General features: G+C 34.4%; 2 protein-coding genes across 2 annotated transcripts; both read right to left on the bottom strand.

The window, feature by feature from the left end:
* LOC18785234 lies at positions 11,046-13,382 on the bottom strand. The gene is made up of 8 exons (XM_020556526.1): positions 13,058-13,382; positions 12,728-12,972; positions 12,433-12,636; positions 12,271-12,360; positions 11,971-12,084; positions 11,474-11,833; positions 11,238-11,346; positions 11,046-11,152 (listed from the first exon to the last, which is right to left on the bottom strand). The coding sequence occupies exons 1-7, from the start codon at positions 13,380-13,382 to the stop codon at positions 11,266-11,268; spliced, it is 1,419 nt and encodes a 472-aa protein (XP_020412115.1). The 3' UTR covers positions 11,046-11,152; positions 11,238-11,265.
* On the bottom strand, positions 13,177-17,299 carry LOC109947087. The gene is made up of 4 exons (XM_020556524.1): positions 15,024-17,299; positions 14,679-14,954; positions 14,500-14,599; positions 13,177-14,401 (listed from the first exon to the last, which is right to left on the bottom strand). The coding sequence occupies exons 1-4, from the start codon at positions 17,297-17,299 to the stop codon at positions 13,697-13,699; spliced, it is 3,357 nt and encodes a 1,118-aa protein (XP_020412113.1). The 3' UTR covers positions 13,177-13,696.

Below are 19,666 nucleotides of genomic sequence, written 5' to 3'. Positions count from 1 at the left end.
GACATTTTATAATCTCATCTTTATATCACCACATGTGGTAGCTGGCTACCTAGCTAGGCATCTCTTGACCATTGACCTCAATTTTCTCATCTTCATCACTCTCTCCGTTGTCGAGAGAGGCCACCCACTAATAGAGCAGAGGTGAACCACGTGGCATTTAAAAATCATAGTTGAATGAAATCATGACATTTGATTCTTGGAAAATTCTACAGTGTCGTCAACTTGGAAGTGCATTCTTCCTTGCTCTGCAAGCTTCTTATCTCCCACAACAACACACATATTGGTGTATTAAAAATAAGATTCTACACTTCATTTCATTGCGTGGGCTCCATATATATATATATATATATATAATTAGTCCTCTCAAACGGCAGCTGATAGAGCCAATTTTTCAGGATTTTCTTTTGACTGAGTCACAGAAGTTCGATGTGGCTTCCTGGAAGTTCACAGAAACAATAATTGAAAAGTAAACATCCACGTTTTTTTTTCCTTTTCAGCATTAGAGAAGGTTACATGAATAATAAGAATATCCATTATATTAAATTTTACTTTAGACAACACCACATAGACATCGACAATATTAAAAACTAATGTTATTAATATATTAGACATCAATTTTATGAATAACAAGACTAGGTTTTATAAAGGGACCACACATATTTGGCTTTCTATGACGTTGCCTTTGATGTCACTTTAGCATAATTTATTATACCCACCGAACCGATGCCTAAAATGCTTTTTAGTTTTTTATTTTATTTTTATTTTTAAAAAAAAGTGGAACATTAGGTACTGATGCCTAAACTTGGTCAACACTCCATAAAATAATTTTCACATTCCCTTTCAAAATTTTCATACTCCTTCTCAAACAATTTCTATAAACTCTTTAAGAGTTTGGTGTAATTTGTTTTTTATTTAGATTTTTTTTTGTTTTTTTATAGCTTTTGGTTTTCAATATGGATTTGCCGTTTCTGCTGTTGCACGATGAATTTATATTGTAGGTCTGAGTATATATGCTTCTGGTTGCTGGATCGGGTTATTTGAGTTGTGTGTGATTCTCTCTATATCAATTTAACATGTTGCTGTGTTTAGTCACTAGATAAAATTTACCAATATTCAGCACATAGTTGCTTTGTACTTTGGTTTGCTAATCAATAATATACTTTCGCTTATTTTAAAAAAAAAAAATTAACCGTATATAGTCTTAATATTGTTGAAAATAATCCCAAGTTGAAGTTTTAGGTTTTAAAAAAAAAAAAATAATAATAATATAGTATAAGTGAAATTTTAGTGAAATTTCATGGCGTTAACTTTGAGGGGTACTGACTTATCTCTAACTTTGAATCATGTTTAATAGTTGGCAGAAGAGTAATTTTTTTTTAATTCTATGTCGTCATAGTTGTTAATTTAATGACTTTGAATCACATTTTCCAACATAGTTTGTCGCCATAGATTGTTTTGTCTGGTTAAAGCAGCTCAGAGCATCCACAATCATGTTCTCTATTTTTTTGGTTAAATTTTAGCTAAAAACATATAAAAGTTATTTCAGAAGCTCTCTTTAAAATTTAGACTCTAATCATGCTTTCTAGTTTAGAGAGTCATAAATACTATAAACTTTTTTTAATTGGTCAATCTCTATTAAAAAAATAGTTAGCATTAATTAAAGGTTTAAAATATTTATTAAATAAAACAGCATTAAATTATAGAGAGCCACTAGGAGTTTTTTTCTCTCTCCTCAGATATAGGAGCTCCTAGAGGTCTCCTTATTTTAGGAGGTGGATACAGAGCATGGTTGGAGTTGTATTTTTTCAATTCCCATCTAAAATTTGTCTAAAAAAGTGGTTTAGGGAGCCCATTGTGGATGCTCTTAGTGTCGACAGAACCTTCAAATCCTTCTTGCCCTGCAAGTTAATCAAGAAACGTCACATTTGTATCCATCCTATCTCACTATAAATACTCAACGACCATGCTAGCCTTCCCCTTAATCTTATAGCAAACTCTTATCTTTGTTGGCCAGCCATCCATTTCTTTGTTGTAAGAAAGTAGCCTCAGCTACCAGCACAAGCCTAGCTCTCGTCTCTCTTTGCTATTCATTCACCCTTTTAATAAAAAAGAATGGCCATTTTCTCAGGTTTTCTCAATTGCTTCTTTCCTTGCTCATCGTCACATCAGGTCTCTGATGATGCGGGAGGCAGCTGCAACAAAGAGCCTTCTTCAAAGGACTCCAAAAAAGGCAAATCAAAATCATCCTCATCATCATCATCGGGAGCTCCCATAGTGGTTTCTTACTTTCCCCAAAATTCATATCTCTCTCGGTTGTAATTAATTGCGTCACTAAATAATGAACCAGAGATCGATCGATGAAGGCTACGTACCCGCTTTCTCTGAAACGTACTCTCTGATATAATCTGAGAAGCTGGCCTGCAAGACACTCATGAGTTGCATGAAGCTTCTGTCTCATTGACGCTAAGAAAGGGATGAAGATTCGCAAAACAATTAGTGCATGGAAATAGCAGTTGTTATATATATATATATATATATATATATATATATATATATATATGTGATTTGAAGCTGGAATTGGGCGGAGTTTGATGATTTTAACATCTTCATTTTGTATTGTTTAGATTCTAGTTTGATGTTTGTGTTAGAATATATCTCAAATTCTTAGCGTGATTTTTCAGTTTCCTCTTTGTTCAAGAATGATAATAAGAAAATGTGAAGTTGAATAAGGATCCTTACGGATTGTTTAATTAGAATGTTATAAATTTTTAGTTTAACACATCAATAATTTGTCGGCAAGTTTTTTTTTCTCGAGTTAATTTTGAGGAAAAGAACACGAACATGGATGGATGGATGCAGTGGCGGATCCAAGATTTTAATTCCTATGGGTCAACGTGTAAAAGTTATCAAATTTTTTTCAACGAGAACTATTAGAAATAATATGAGTTTAATATGAGAACTATTAGAAAATCATATAAACAATAGAATTAATTCTAATATGAGATTATTTTTTTTTTGTGTGGTCGGAATTCCAATATGAGATTACATTGCGCATATTGACTCTATCTTTGCTTCTCTCAAAGAAAAAAAAAACCAAAACATGCTACTTTTATAAATTCTAGAAAGAAAAATTAATTTTTTTATAGGGTTATTTTTAAAACTAATTTAATTGAAAAGGATTTTACAGAAAGAAGAAAGAAAAAGAAAATTTTTCCTTAATTATAATCCACATGAACAAAATACTAAAAGAATAAAAAAGAATTCATCAGAAGGAATAATAATCATTAAAGTTTGATAGGGAGTGGGAAATGTGAACTAATTTGGGAATGAAGGGGTTGGGTGGGTGTGGCCTTGGATATGTGGGGTTGGGGGGGACCTTGTGTGCGGCAGCTGTGCTTTGACTTTGCAGACTTTCATTGAGCAGAATTACTTATGGGAAGAAGTAATTATTATTTGATTTTCTATATAATTATTTTAAAAGTAATTTTAAGTAATTATGGAGAAGTACTCTATAAAATTACTTAAAACAACTTAAATAAATTATTAGTCTATTTAAAATCACTTCCAAACGAACTCTAAGTTTAATTTTCAAATAAAACTTAATTAAACTTTAATCACATCTCTAATCTAATGGTCTCACATCAGTTCAGTATCATGCAGGCATCTTATGCATGGTGTAAACAGTTAAATAAGTGCCTTTCTTCTTCCTTGGTCTGCATGCAAGCTCATCTCTCATTAATTACCTTCTGAACCCAGAATATCATCATGTCACCGAGAGAGCCTTGTTGGAATTCACATCTTTATCCCTTCCTATATAATCTGTCGCTCTCAACTGTCAAGTACTTGTCAAAGTGGACAGAACCTGAATTCATATATCTTGCCCTGCAGGTCAATCAACAAAGTCACGCATTTACTATCACACTATTCAATTATCTCAAACATTTTGTTATTGGCTGTCCATTTCTACTTTGCTAAGCAACTAAAGAAACCGCGTTTCTAGCCGACGAAGGTTGGTTGAGTTGGTAAGGATTGTTCTCTTCGCTATTAAGGTTCAAGTTCGAGTCTAGCTACCGACAATTCCTCTTGGTAGGTAATTTATAAAAACCAAAAAAGAGGCTAAGACCCCAAGTCTTCAAAGAGACTTTGATATGCCCTGACCTTGAGATGTGATAGCCTTCCCTACCTCTAAATTTTTTGTTATTGACATATGTTTAGAAGAGTTTTTAGTATTGTCAATTAATTAGTGTTTAAATTCGCCCCTACACTTTATTAACCGATCCCTCTGCTCTTCTTGGTCTGCAAGCTAATATTGATGCCTAAATATATATTTACATTTTATGATCTCATCTCATGTCACCACATGTAGCTAACTAGGCATCTCTCTTGACCTCAATTTTCTCATCTTCATCACTTTCTCCGTTGTACAGAGAAACATATGGCCACGTACCCCACTAATCAAGTAGATGTGAAAGCAAGTGGCACTTAAAAATCGTACTTGAATTAATGGACCTGAAAGTGCCACATTTTATTGTTAAAATATATGTGTCGTAAATTAATATTAGACGAAGTCTAGTTTAATAGAAAATAATTTTAATTTGCAAATTTGGTAGTGTGTGATAAAACTTTCTTTCAAAATCATTTTCTATTAAATAGATATTTTAGACCTGAAAGCGTTATATTTGTTTGTTAAAATATCTATTTAAGAGAAAATGATTTTGATTTGCAGACTTGGCAGTGTGTGATAAAATTCCCTCTTATTTCTTACTTTGATAGGAAAAAATAAGAAAATAAAAAAGGCCCACAAACCTGAAACGTCGGCTGAGAGAGCCTTCTTGGAAATTCATAGAGTTTTCTTTAAATATTAGCAGGTCCTGGTCTAGAACTTTCGTTACTGCTTCTCGAATTAATTATTTTTAGAATTAAGAAACACAAAAATATGTCTATTGATTTAGTCAAGGTTAACAAATAAAATAAGCTACACACAATTAGTTGCTTTACTGTTAACTTTGAGATTTTTCAACATGCCTTTGTTAATTATGATATCTGGTCAAAGAGGCCACGTCTATTATATGAAAGTGCACAGAACCATCGATATGTCAGATGATGTCGTCAAATGTTGCTTGGCGTCCAAGTTAATGGACAGAGTGTCATTTCTATCTCATTATAAATATATTGGACAACATAGCAACTCACATATCCATTTCTGCTTTGCTCCGCTCAAGTCTAAACAAACCACACAAAATCATTTTCCACAACCCTTTATACTTACAAACAAATGGCTATCTTCTCACCCATTCTCAATTGCTTCATGCCGTTGTCAAACTCACAGGTCTCAAATGATGCAGGAGGGCCTAAGGGTTGTGCAAAAGCTCCTTCTTCAAAGGAATCCAAGAAAAGCAAATCAAAATCATCGTCGTCTTCATCGAGAGCTCCCATTATAGTTTCTTACTTCCCCCATAATTCCTATTGCTCTCGCTTGTGATTGTTTTGCTCAATGCATGCAAGTCTGAATATGGTTGCTTCAACACTTTGTATAGCTGAGGAGCTGGCCTGGATATACACAGAAGCCAATTGGGTTATATAGTTGATATTTCTTTTCTTTCCATTCTTCAAATTCTGGGTTTTGGTGTTGATAATTTGATTCTGGGTTTTGAATGAGTAGTTTCCTTTTAGTAACTGCGAGCGACAATTCGAACTTAGAACCTCTTATAAAAAGAGAAGCATAAATAAACTAGAAAAGAAACTAGTTAATTTTGAACCACTACTTTCAATTGTTTTAAACACAAACCAAGCAACTTGAACAAGCAAAAATCAACTAAATAACTAACTGGAAATAAAGATTTCGTTGATAGAATGAGAACAGCATCCAACCATTTCTAGCAGAAGGCAGTCACGCTGCTACATCTACTTCTAAATAATAAATCTTATGCAGAACCGTGAGACATGTTCTTCAGGATCTAGTTGTAAGGAAACCAAAGTATATCTTTCATCATATACCCGAGGATCATAAGTTCTGTTTTCCTTTTTTCTTTTTTTTGTAAATTTGGGCGAATTCGTATTTTTGCTTTACTTTTCTGCTTTCAGCTGCAAGCTTAGTGTAAACCTTTTTCACATGGTGACTATGTTGAAGGATAAATCTCTCTCTCTCTCTCTCTCTCTCTCTCTCAATCAACTTGGTGTATCATAGGAATCAATTTCCAAGGGAGATGTCAAATACAAAATGTTAAATTTGAATGTGATGGTTATATGGCAATTTGACACTTGGTAAAAAAATGAACTAACACTTGAAATGTCAAACATCATATTATTTTATTATATTTTAAAAAGAAATGATGGTATAAACAGGGTTCATATGTTGCCTAAAGTTTTAAAATAAAGTAAATGATAGAGGGGTCCATGATTAAAAAAATATTAAAGTAATATTTGACATCCAACTTTTGGATATGTTACTTTTGACATATCTTTTCCGGCCTTATTCAAATCCACGTAGGATTTGACTATTAGATTGGAGTAACTTTAACCTTTATTTTTTGTTATTTCATATCCACGTGGTAATTTGAGAACTCACTTGGAGATGCTTTAAGTAAGGCATATAGCCTATTTGTTGTTGATTATGCTTACTCTAGCGAATCAAAGGACTAATGGTATGTAATCCGTAAGTGAAAGAGTATGAATTGAATTAAGAAGGAGTTTGATTATTAAGGATAGATAGTTTTTTCTTTCCTTATAAAAGCTATTCCAAATAGGAAAGAGAGATTCAAACTCTTATTTTGGGTGTGGGGAAACTATTCTTAGTCAAACCCAAAAAAAGGAAAAAAGAGGCACGAGAAGCTGGTATGTAGGAACCACACCATTTTAAAATATAACAAAAGGACATGGTCAAATAGACACCTAGGCTATATACTTTATTAAATGGTTCCTGCAAGCTAATGTTGGCGACGAATATATATAAACTTTTATGATCTCATCTCATGTTATCACAGGTAGCTACCTAGGCATCTCTTGACCTGAATTTTCTCATCTCCATCACTTTCTCAGTTGTCTGGAGAAACACAAATCAAGTCTTGATCGGGCTATATATAGTGTTAATTAGGGGTGGTATCGGAACAGGAAAACAAAAACACCGAACAGGACCGGTGAAAAAAAAAATATAAAAAAAGTCAACAAACCAAACCAGAATCGGACCGAATCGGTTCCAGTTTTACACCGTACCGCACCGCACTGGATCGAACCGGACCGGTTATATTTTTATATTTTATTTTATTACAAATTTTTAAAATCCAATACTATTTTTTAAAATTAAAAATTACTATTTTTTCCAAGTTCAACTTCAAAAAAATTCTTATTGTATGAATTGGATCATTTGTTAATTTTCGAGCCAAAAAATGACTTATTTATTATAATTTTTTATAAAAAATAATAAATTAATAATCCGGTTCAAAACCGGAACCAATCAGAAAGGAACTTGCCGGTTTTTTAAAACAAATTTGCCCAAATCGGACCGGTTAAATAGTACCGATTTCGGTTCTAGTTTGAGGTGAGAACTGGACCGAACCGAACCGCGCCCACCCCTAGTGTTAATTATTTCTTGCTCGAAAAGAGGAAAAAAAAAATCGAAAAGGAGTACAAGTAGGAAAATTAAGTATAAAGAAACGCAAAGGACCCATAGTGTAGTGATTTAGAGCAATTGCTCTCCATAGGAAAGGTTTGAGATTCGAGTCCTAGTATCTGTATAGTGTATGTGAGTTTAGTATACTATCACCCATCTCAATATGAAAGGTCCTAAAAAAATTATAAAGAAAAAGAAATAAACGAATAAAATTGATTAAAAAAATATTATTTTAAAAAAAAAACAGAGTGTAAGTAAATAAAAGGAGAGTGAAAAAATTAACTCCCTATTTTAATAGTATTTTTGTTGGGTTGACGTATATGGTCAAACTCCGAATTTTAGAAATAGTTTAAGGGTGTAAGGGTAACTCCCATGGGTTGTTTCTCCAACGATTAGAATACCCCTTTCCAACACAAGAGTCTAATTTTATGATGATATTGTGTGGGGCCCTACTTGTGTTTCCATTCTCATATGGTTAATGAACACATGAGTAATCCGTAATCGGAATTCAACTCTTTATTTTAATTTCGATTCCAGATAAATAAGCATGTCATAAAGGTGAACGTTATTTACGGGGTTCAGGAGTAATCAGTAATCGGAATTCAATCCTTAAGAATAATAAAATGTCATAAACTATAACTCCAATTAACTAGAACCCTATTCTTAAGTATTGTCAAGGTTTAGTAGGTCAATTACTTGTTTGATAAACTGCTTCTCAACCTTATTAAACAAGAACCTTATTCAAGAAAATAATAAAAAAGCCATGCTAATTGTGTGGTCAAAACTAATACTGCATGCGGGCATGTCTTCCTTCCTGTCTCTCTACAGTCGGGTTTAAATTGATTGATTTCGTCCAAATGATGAAAAGAAAATTAGAGGACTGACTGACATAAGACTTTAGACTGGGCCAACCAACGTGATAGTGATTAATTAGGTGCATGTATTGTCTTCCCTTGGATCGCAAGCTTTCTCGCCATGTCACTTTCTCTCCCGTTGGCTTTACAATTTCACTCATGTTTTTTCTTTTCACCAAAAGAATAGGAAAGAGCACTAACCATGCCGATGTCTCTTTAAAAAAATCAATATATGCTTTAGCTGATAGCTGGGTAATCTCTGCTTTATGGAAACAAAACGTGGCATGATGAAAGTTACAAAGGAGTCAAAGCAGCCACAATACCAAGAAAATGGACACAACCATCTGATGACTTGCTTGATTACTTGTCCTCCAAGTTCGATGTAGTCAACAAAATCCCACTATAAAAATGAAGTACCGTCTTAACTTGATTCTCATCAAACACACAGTTATCTCATCTTTAATCTTTGGCCCTCTACAAAACTCTCTCAGCTTTATTTTCCTCTGCTGAAAGACTACCTGAGGAACTGTTTTTTCAAATACAAGAGAAAGGCAAATTTTGAATAGGCTGATTAATGGCTTTTTTCTCAGCTTTTTGGAATTGCTTCATGCCCTCGTTGTCATCACAACGGGTTTCCGATGATGCTGGAGGCTCTTCTGGAGTGAAAGCGTCAAAGGAATCGAAATGCAAATCAAAGTCTTCATCAGAAGCTCCATTAGTAGTCTCTTACTTCCCCAGTAACTCTTTTCTCTCCCGCTTGTGATCGTATATATTGGTTGGTTGTTTTATATCTCTCTCGCTTGTGATCAAAATCATGATCAGAAGAAGCTCCATGAGTGCAGAACGTTGGCAATTATAGCGACCAAGAATAGAAAGGATGACTGAAAAATTTCTGGCGTGGAAACAGGTGGAACCACACTTCTTCATGTAAAAAACTTCAAGACTTGTGTAATTGTGAGGAAAATATTGAAAAATTTATATTGTTGGCACCCATTGATTAATATGTTTGCTCTCCTTTTCAAGAAATGAAAGCTAGCTCTGTGACTGACTGAAAATAATGATCATATCGCTTCATTGTAGATGCTCCATACTAATACATATATATCCAAGGATCACAAGTTTTTTTGTTTTTTTGTTTTTTGTAAATTTCGGGATTTCGTATTTTTGTTTTACTTTCTATTCTCAGCTAGGGTTTTGAGCTCACCTATAAAAGCTAGTTTCCAAGCTTGTAGACATTCTTTAGGTGTTGAATAAACTTGAATTGTAGACACTATTCTTACCAACAACAGAAAGAAAAAAAGAAAAAAAAGAGAGGCTGGTAGGACCATACCATTTGAAATTATACAAAGGGCATGGTCGAATAGACATGTTTAGGGCCCGTTCGGTAATGTTTTTAGAGCCATTTTTTTGTTTTCATTTCCTGATTTTTGGCAAATACACGTTTGGTGGCTCAATTTCATTTTCCCTCACAAAATGTTTTCTGAAAACAAGTCTAACTTTAGACACAGTGGATGAAATCATTTTAAGAGAGACAAGTTTGGCAATCTTAGTTACTTCACTAAGCAAATGATCAACTTGATCTTGCAAAGATCTGGGATTTCTTCTAGACATGGAAGACAATTTTTTGATCTGATCTCTTTTGTACATGACAGACTGGTCGAATATGACCAGTCAAACCACACTTTGTAACAAGTTGGAACAAACTTTGGTTTCTTGACAACATGCTGTATATCAAGAGGTGCAATAACTTGAGTTGTAGACTTGACAAACTTAGTGGTAGAGCTAGACGCAATAGAATCAAAATGATTATATCCAAAACCACCTTTGTCTCCATGAAGTTTTCCCATATTCAACATTTTGTCAATTTTTGAGGCACCAATGGTCAAAGATATAACCTTATTTTTTGCCTCATTCAATTCACTTAGGTGCTATTTGTTTGAATTCTGGAAACCAATGTTGCTCTCCTTGAGCACATTTACTTGACTTTCAAGATTTCTCCTAATTGACACAAGCTCAGCAATTTCATTTTCTAGGGACTCAAATTTGTCACTCACACTACAAAAAAAGAGGCTAGATGCGACGCTAGAAACCCGTCGTGAAAGATCAAGCATACGTCGCAAATGCCTTTTTACGACGGTCTTGCGACGCTTGTTCACGCGTCGCAACCAACTGGTGTCGCAAAAGGTTCTAATGCTTATTACGACGGTTTTACCCGTCGTGAAAACCAATTACAACGGCAGGCATAGTGTCGCAACCGTTTCTTCGTCGGATTTAAAAACAATTGTTACGACACTTTGAACCCGTCGTAAATAGTAATAACGACGGCTATTGAATGTCGTAAATACAAATACATATCCAACAAAAACTAAATTTACGTCATTTGTTTTTTATATTCACAATAAGAGTAAGACACTCACCAAAACTAAAAAAACATAGTGTATTATGATATATTCAAGTATTTTTAGTAATTACTAACATTAATATAATAAAAAAACCATTCATGTATCACTGTTATATTTGATATATTAACTAAATGTAAGTAACAATCGCGGAAAGAATAATTTAAAGTCAAAGGGCGAACAACATTGTCTCTAAAGTGAATAAACACATTTTTGGTTTCAAAAGTCCAAACAAAGTTCACAAGATTATACTAAGAGAATTATGATTGTCTTTGATCCTTCACCCGAACCTGAAAAAAGAAATTTAAAAACTATTAATAAATTATTTTTAAAAAATTACAATTTTTCTTGAGTCATAAATATTTGTGAACACACCTTTAATGAAAACAATTGCTTCATGCTTTTATGCTTCTGGGTCAAATTGATGCTGTTGTTCACTACTCACACTAAGTCTTCGTTGGTGCAGGCTTGATGCATCTGGAATCTGTAACTCACCAATATATATACACACAAAAAGTTAGATGGAAATCAATATTAATTAACTCTTCACTATAATTTATTCTTTATAATAAAGTAAAAAGAGATCAAAGTTACACTAAAACATATTATACCTGTTCACTTCCACTTTCAGTTGGGTTAGCTTGGAAACCAACATGAGCTTTCATGAGATGGATTTGCGAACTCAGATCCTCATACTTGGATTGGAGATCTCCAAGTTTAGATTCATAATGAGATTTAAGATCATCTATTTGGGATTGGTATTGTCTCTCTAGCTCCTCTCGTATGCTATTCTCATTAATATCAGGAACTCTTGAACTTTGACCAAACACTTGAGATGGAGTAATACCTGTCCCATACATACGAACACGTCCATGTCCATCAGGTCCCATAACTTTAGAAAACACCTCTTCTCTATAATCCTCGTCTTGTTCATGCTCCTCCCTTTCTTCCAAGTATTGATTGAATTGATTCTATAAAATCATAATGCAATATTGAACTTAGTCAAGAGATACAACATATGCACAACCCGACATATTCGTTTTTTCTTCTTTTTTGGGTCAATATTCCACATATACTTTTAGAAGAAAAAAAACTACATCATACTTACAATAATATTTGCACTCTCATAGTCAAAAACTTCCTCATCGTCATTCTTTTTTTTCTTTTTTCGCGTCTGCATAAACAAGCTCAACCGATCTGTTTTCTCTCCTTTCTCTTCCATCTTAATAACAAAGGAAATTTAACCATGTTAGTAATAAAAAATTTCTTTATAATAATGTTGTCAAGTTTGGCCATAGATTTTTTCCTAAATAACTAGATTATACTCACAAATGAATGAATAATGAATTTAAAATCTGGAATCACTGCTAAAAAATAAAAAATAAAAAATTCATATTAGTACTCTTACCTGATTTTTCACTTGAGCAAAAGAAGTACGACCGGTCCTATGAGGGGCACTTCCTAGTGCACGATTAGCCTTATTTGCTTCAGAACATTCCTACAATATGCTTAATTCGGTCAACATTCATTACTACTATTAACTCAGTAATTGTATCTTATGTCTATGTACCTTAACATCAGGCAGACCCCAATACTTTACAAGTATCTTCCATTGGTCTGTAGGGACTTGAGGAGGAGTGATGGCTAAACGCTCTTCATTGGTCTCATATTTGTCATACCATTCTTTCTTAAGCCGACATTTCCAATCTCTCCATCTGTTACCAACAATCTTTAAGCAATGGGGTCTATATGCGTCAGGGACATCCGTGTTATCCTACAATTAATAGATAGCAATCATTAAAAATACTAGCATTTAACCAAAAAAATAATACTAGCATGTTTGAAATTAGTGTTTTGTTGTTTACCTGCACATCTTTCCAAATGTCATCTAATATATGATCAGGCATACCACTCCATGAAACTTTTGTCAAAGGGACCTTTCGGGCATTTCGTGCTATAACTCCCAGTTGTGTACTAAATTTTTGTGCATTTTCTTTTATTGGCTTCCATTTCCATTTAGTATCAAAATCAATGTGCAATTTTGTTCCAGTCCCCCATTCAGCAATAGAACAAGCAGCACCCCGACCGTTCATGGTAGGCTCAATTTCACCTAGAGTAAAACATTCAATATGATTTTAATGATGAAATAAATCACCAAATAAAGAAAAAAACAGTGGATATTTGGCCCTAATAACCTGTTTCATCTGATGGCGTTATCAAAGGCTCGTCCTCATGACTAGGAGTAGACAAATTGGGGTGACATTGTTGTGTCTCTTGAGACTGTGTCAGTCTCACAGTTGATGCTTGTTGTTGAGATTGAACAGACATAGATGGTGCTTGTCGTTGAGATTGATTCGATGTGGTAGGTTGAGGCCGCCTAGATGCAACAAGTTGAGGCTGACTCGAAATTGATCCATGTAGTTGAGATGATCGTGCTTGTGACCTACTCTTTTTAGCTCTCACAGGAGATGCGGGAATCAATTCCTCCATTGATTGTTCTCTTAGTCTCTTGGGGGCCATAATCTGTTGCAATAAGAGAAAAAAAAAAATTAATATACATAATGATTCCTCTTAAAAGAATTGACATGTATAACCAATTACCTGTTTAGAAAAAAAAAAAAAAAAAACCAATTACCTGTAAAAGCTAGCACACTTCATATGTAGTTTGCTGTTCTTACATTTTAAATATATATATTTATACATATAGATGAGCTAGCATTATATAGAAGAGTAACTACTAGAATTATTGATGAATAATGTATTATAATAATTAGAAAAATTTAGCAATAAACAATGTCAATAAACTATTTGAAGAAAGGCATTGATAAGCATTTTCAGTCACATTCTTCCATCTCAGCTTCTTCTATCTGAACATTCGTGTCTACTGTCGTTCCATCTACTCCTTCCCTCACCCAACCAACATCTTCATCATTCAAATAAATAGTTTCGTCCAATTGCTGGGGTGCATATAACTCAACTTGAGGCACCATCGCCGGACTGTGATAAGAATCTTTTGAATACATATCAAATAGATCTCTAACAGTCATATTAAGAACAACATGCCAATTTGGATCCACTGGGTCCTGTACATAACAAACTTGCTTTGCCTGTTGTGCTAAGATGAAAGGCTCATCCCCTATTGCATTATCTCTGTATAACAAATGATTAAAATTCACTAACGTGAATTTAAACTCATCTTCTTTCACTCCACCAAGACCATTAACCCAATCACACTTGAACAAAACAAATTTCATGGCATTGGTATATCGAATCTCAACCACATCTGTCAACACACCATAAAAGATGACATCACCTAAGCGAGGATTATTGTCCCTAGCACTTGCATAACTCATAGTGTCTGCTTTCAAAACAACCCCAGAATTTTGAGTGGTTCTATTTTTTTCACTTTCTTTCGTACGAAATTTGGAGCCATTGATTACATATCCCTTGAATCTTCGTGCAAATTGATCTGGACCATTAGCCAAATTGATAATTTCTTCAGAGAATACAGCATTGGTGGTTTGCATTTGTGTCTGAACCTATATAATATCATTATAAGAAGTCAAATGGGAAACAACTGTGATTTAATGTATCTATATATAAACTATATACAAATGTAATAATTTAAAATACTCACATAAGTTTTAAACCATATGTGAAAGGTCTCATTGTGGACTTTTCTAATATAATGATTTGCTCTTCGAGGCATTTCCCGCGCAAGTATTTCAAGGTGTTGGCTGTGTACATGAAAGTTTTTATTTTAAAAGTGAATTAAGAAGAATTCAAGATAAGAAAAATAAATATACTTTGACTTACTTCTGAAATGGTGTGACGACATCTGTGTTGACTAGCACATACCTATGTGCTTGTGTCCATGTAATATCATCAAGCCGTATTTTAACTCCTTTAGTTATAGGACGACCAAAGTCACTACCACCATCATCATTACGAGCTGGTCTATGAAGTTTCGTTTCCACTTCATTTAAGTACAGTGCGCAAAAATTCATGCATTCTTCCATCAAGTACCCTTTAGCAATTGAGGCCTCAGGACGCGCACGATTACGCACATAACGTTTAAGTGTTAATAGATACCTATAAGAAAAATAATTAATTTCAAATTTAATTTAAATAATTAAAAAGTACAGCTGCATGTTTACATACCTCTCGATAGGATACATCCATCGAAATTGGACGGCGCCAGCAATCAATGCTTCCTCGGCAAGATGAACAGGCAAATGCTCCATTACACCGAAGAAGGACATTGGAAAGATCTTCTCCATTCGGCAAAGTGTATGCACAATTCGATCTTGAATTTTTTCCAAATCAGATGGTAAGTTCACTTTTGAGCAAAGTTGCCTAAAGAAATTGGTGAACTCGATTAATGCTTCAACAACATGCTTTGGCAAAGCTCTACGTGCTGCTATAGGAAGTAATTGCTGCATTAGTATATGATGATCGTGGCTCTTAAGACCGAAAATAGTACGTTCCTTTAGCTGTACACGTCGAGAAATATTGGAAGAATAACCATCTGGTACCTTTACTTCCTTCAATACTTTTAGGAACACATCTTTATTTTCCCTATTCATAGTAAAACATGCAGGAGGTAAGTATGCCTTATTAGAACCACGTTCTTGTGGGTGCAATGGTTGCCTTATTCCCCATTCTTGTAAATCACGTCTAGCTTGTAAGTTATCCTTGGTTTTTTTAGCAACACCCAACACTGTCCATAGTATATTTTCAGAACAATTCTTCTCAATGTGCATGACATCGAGATTATGACGAATCAAATTATGGTCCCAATACGGTAACTCGAAAAAAATACTTCTTTTCTTCCAGTAGGATTCATTATTATTCTTCTCAACTTCATGTCTTTTCCTTTTTCTGATGTCTTCTTTCTTATACTCAGTCAGTACTCCTTGCAATTGTCTTTTAACATCAGACCCAGAAAGTTTCAATGGTGCATGTCCCCATTCTCGTGTGCCATCAAAGGACACTCTATCTTTTCGAAACCTATGACTTGTAGATAAAAATCGTCGGTGACCCATGTAACAATACTTTCTTCCATTAGTCAACCAAACAGATCTAGTGTCCTTATTGCAACAAGGACATGCTTTCGCACCTTTAGTGCTCCAACCCGACAAATTCGCATATGCTGGAAAGTCACTGATTGTCCAGAGTAATGCAGCACGTAGTTTAAACATCTGATTCTTGGAAGCATCATAAGTATCTACACCTTCATGCCATAATTCCTTTAACTCATCAATCATTGGTTGCATATATACATCAATCTTATTACCAGGTGCATTCGGGCCATCTATAAGCACAGACAAAATATAGAAAGGTTGCTTCATGCTCATCCATGGTGGTAAATTATAAGGCATGAGAATAACAGGCCATGTACTATGAGGTATGCCCATTGTTCTAAATGGACTGAAACCATCTGATGATAAACCAAGCCTAACATTACGAACTTCACTAGAAAAATCTGGATTCTTTGCATCAAATTCTTTCCATGCAGGTGAGTCAGCAGGGTGTCTTAGCACACCATCATCAGTACGCTCTTCTGCATGCCATCTCATATGCGAAGCAGTTTTTGATGACATAAAAAGTCTTTGCAATCTTGGCTTCAATGGAAAGTATCTTACTTGTTTTGCAGGTATTTTTCTATTCCCATTCACAACATTTGTAGGCTGCCCATCAACTTTTTTATATCTAGATTCGTGACAAATAGCACATGATTCAAGTTTCTCATCCTCATTTCTAAATAACATACAATTATTGGGACATGCATCCCATGTATTGTATGTGAAAGCTAGGTCATCTGTTATCTTTCGAGCCTCGTTATATGAATCTGGTAGTTGTACTTCATTGGGGAAAGCTTCTTTCAGAAGAGTTAACAAAATTGTCACTGACTTGTCGGTCCATCCACAAAGTACTTTTGTATGTAGCAACCGAACAATAAATGATAATTTAGTGAAATTTTTACACCCCGGATACAAAGGACATTCTGCATCTTGTAGCAATTTGAAATAATTTGTAGTCTCATCATTTGGCCCCTCACCATATTCATTTTCTGTTGAGCCATCATTCCTCATACTAGAATCCAAATTTGGATGCTCAAATGCCTCATGTACCATTCCAATTATATCATCATCCACAACTGAAGCAGAACTATTCCCCATATATTTGTCAACATATAATGATTGGTGTCTCTGACCATGAGTCCAATTTTTGTACTTTGACCAAAACCCATCAACTATTATATGTGCTCTTGCTACCTCCCTTGTAACAAAGTAACGATTGTAACATTTTTTGCAGGGACAATAAATCCTTGTATCACCCATGCTGTTGTCAAATGCAAAATCTAAAAAACTTTCAAGCCCATTGAGATATTCATTCGATGACCTATCAGTTAAATCGATCCAACTCTTGTCCATACCTAGTTTCTATTCAAGAATAAAGAAACAAGAAGGCATACCCTTATAATTATCCAAATATTTATTTAATAAGACAGATGGTAGGTATTAAAATGAATCAAAAGAAGAAAAAGAAATCATACCGAATAACTAATAGCAGTCCTTGATTCAATCTTGTTATCAACAAACAATCCTACAATATGCAATATGCTTTTCAATAAAAAATTTGCATGCCCAGTATCCATTATTAGATAAAGCACATAAGTTCACATAATAAAAGAAAAACAATCTGACCTCCGAATATTTAAACAATTCTATGGGAAAAGCAGTCAATCTGCAATAAAAAATAAATAAATATTAGCAATAAAGTATAGATGAATTCCAAACATGCCAGGTAATTAGCAAAACACACACAGAGAGAGAGAGAGAGAGAGAGAGAGAGAGAGAGAGAGAGAGAGTGAATTACATGAGATTGGATTGATGGTGGCCTCCATGATCTCCGAGGGAGGAGTTGATTTAGGATTTAGGAGGAAGAAGGTGAGAGTGAGAGGGAGTCTTTAGGATTTAGGAGGAAGAAGGTGAGAGTGAGAGGGAGACGAAACGTGGGTTTTTTTTCATCTGAAAACTAGGCGCACTAATTGAAAATTTTTGGGACAGTTTTTGTGTGTCGTATCAAATATCCAAACCCGTCACTAAAATATTATATACGACACCTATTTCAAGCAGGTCGCATATAGGTCAATTATATGGGTATTTGCGACCTTTTCTCCGACGTTACTTATAATGGTGTCGCAAATACCTTCGCGCCATTACTCCGCGCGCTAAAGCTAAAGCAATTGCGAGGGCCGCATGCTCTGTCCCAAAAAACATGTCGCAAAAGGGGCAATTTCTTGTAGTGTCAACTTCTTTTTGGTTTCTTTTCAAGTGAGAACATCATGTTGGAGTTCATGGTTATTGGCCTCAAGTTTGAGATTTTCCTCTTTCAAGGAAAAAGTCTTTTTGAACAAGCGATCATATTTTCTTCCTAAGGACTCGTATGAATGGTCATTTAAATCAAAAGCAGATTCATCTGACAACAGTTGCACAGAGGCAACAAAGGCAATTTGTTGGTCATCATCATGGTCTAAAATATCGATGATATCGGAAATATCAGTAGTCCAAAAACATGGAAATTTCGATGGAAATATCGGGATATTATCGATATCGAGAAAAATTGAATAAAAACCACAGAAATTTTAAGAAAAACTTGGAAATTTTTATTGAAACTTTGGAGAATGTTTATTTAGTCAATTATCTATTAGTTTATCAAAAAAAAAGAAAGAAGGAAATGCATTACATGATGGATTTAACTGATTTAAGTTGATTATACAACGAGCTGGCAAACACTGTGAGTGTAGAAAATATGTAGTAATTAATGAAAAAAAGATTAAACACACCATAATCATTTTATATATAATGATTTACTACAATATTTTACACTTTATACATTGCATGGTAAGATACATGAGTGACTTAGTAACACATAGAGTTCCTATGAGGTTCAAATTTTTCACTATCTTCATCATCTCTATGTGTAGAGTAAGTGTATTGTGAAAAGTATTCATCAAATGATAAATTCCCAAAATAGTTTTGCATGTAATTGTTAACATACCACCTATATAAATATAAATATTTTAGCATATTATCACTAAAACATAAGTGATATATGGTGATTAAGGTGTTGGAGGAGTAAAATGGGAGGGGTTCAAATCCCCTTTGTGTTTTTTTTTCCACCCTTTTCCCCCTTTTTTTTTCTTTCTTCTTTTTCCTTTTTTTTTTCCTTTATTTAAGGACCTGCCCCGAATTTTCTCAAAATCCGAGACGAACCCTTTGGAATTCCTGACATCACCCCGATGCCAAGCCCACTTACTAAAGGCCGAGACTTCCTGCCGAAATTTCGGCAGAGTCTCCCCTATAAATTGGACATTTCCCAAAATTTCAACCTGCATAAAAACGCATTTAATATCACCAACGGGCAGCATGCACAATATAATCTCATGCAAATTCACATAAATGGCCTTCGACCTTCCAATAATTCTCAACAAACTACCAAACACGCTAATAAAACAATTCATGCCTTAAACAAGGCAAACACTAAATTCAAATATAAATTATGACTATTAAATTTCAACATGCAACACTTAACCCTTCACAATTCAATATATGAGGTTTTAGCCTCCTAACACAATCACATTTTCACCTAAATTTCAGGACCAACAACAAGGTCCGAATCAATCTCTCTAAAACAACGTGTCTAACATTTAGTCTGCGGCTGCGCCTAATAACCTTAGGCTGCCTACGTACCCTTCTTGAGGGATCAAGCCACACGTAGTTCTTCCCTAAAACTCA

This window comes from Prunus persica, chromosome G2 (genome assembly GCF_000346465.2).
Source record: "Prunus persica cultivar Lovell chromosome G2, Prunus_persica_NCBIv2, whole genome shotgun sequence".
Classification (NCBI taxonomy): domain Eukaryota; kingdom Viridiplantae; phylum Streptophyta; class Magnoliopsida; order Rosales; family Rosaceae; genus Prunus; species Prunus persica.
This window is presented reverse-complemented; position numbering and strand designations above follow the sequence as displayed.

Bases quoted from the DNA above. Each gene is read 5' to 3' on its own strand.
- LOC18785234 (XM_020556526.1), bottom strand. From the start codon at position 13,382: ATGGCCCCCAAGAGACTAAGAGAACAATCAATGGAGGAATTGATTCCC. The intron at 11,834-11,970 runs GTAAGTATGATG...ATGATTTTATAG, and splicing joins ATGAGAGTGCAAATATTATT to AATCAATTCAATCAATACTT. The intron at 11,347-11,473 runs GTATAATATGTT...GGTGAGTTACAG, and splicing joins CTGAAAGTGGAAGTGAACAG to ATTCCAGATGCATCAAGCCT.
- LOC109947087 (XM_020556524.1), bottom strand. From the start codon at position 17,299: ATGGACAAGAGTTGGATCGATTTAACTGATAGGTCATCGAATGAATAT. The intron at 14,955-15,023 runs GTATGTAAACAT...TTTTTCTTATAG, and splicing joins TGGATGTATCCTATCGAGAG to GTATCTATTAACACTTAAAC. The intron at 14,600-14,678 runs GTAAGTCAAAGT...TCATGTACACAG, and splicing joins GTCGTCACACCATTTCAGAA to CCAACACCTTGAAATACTTG.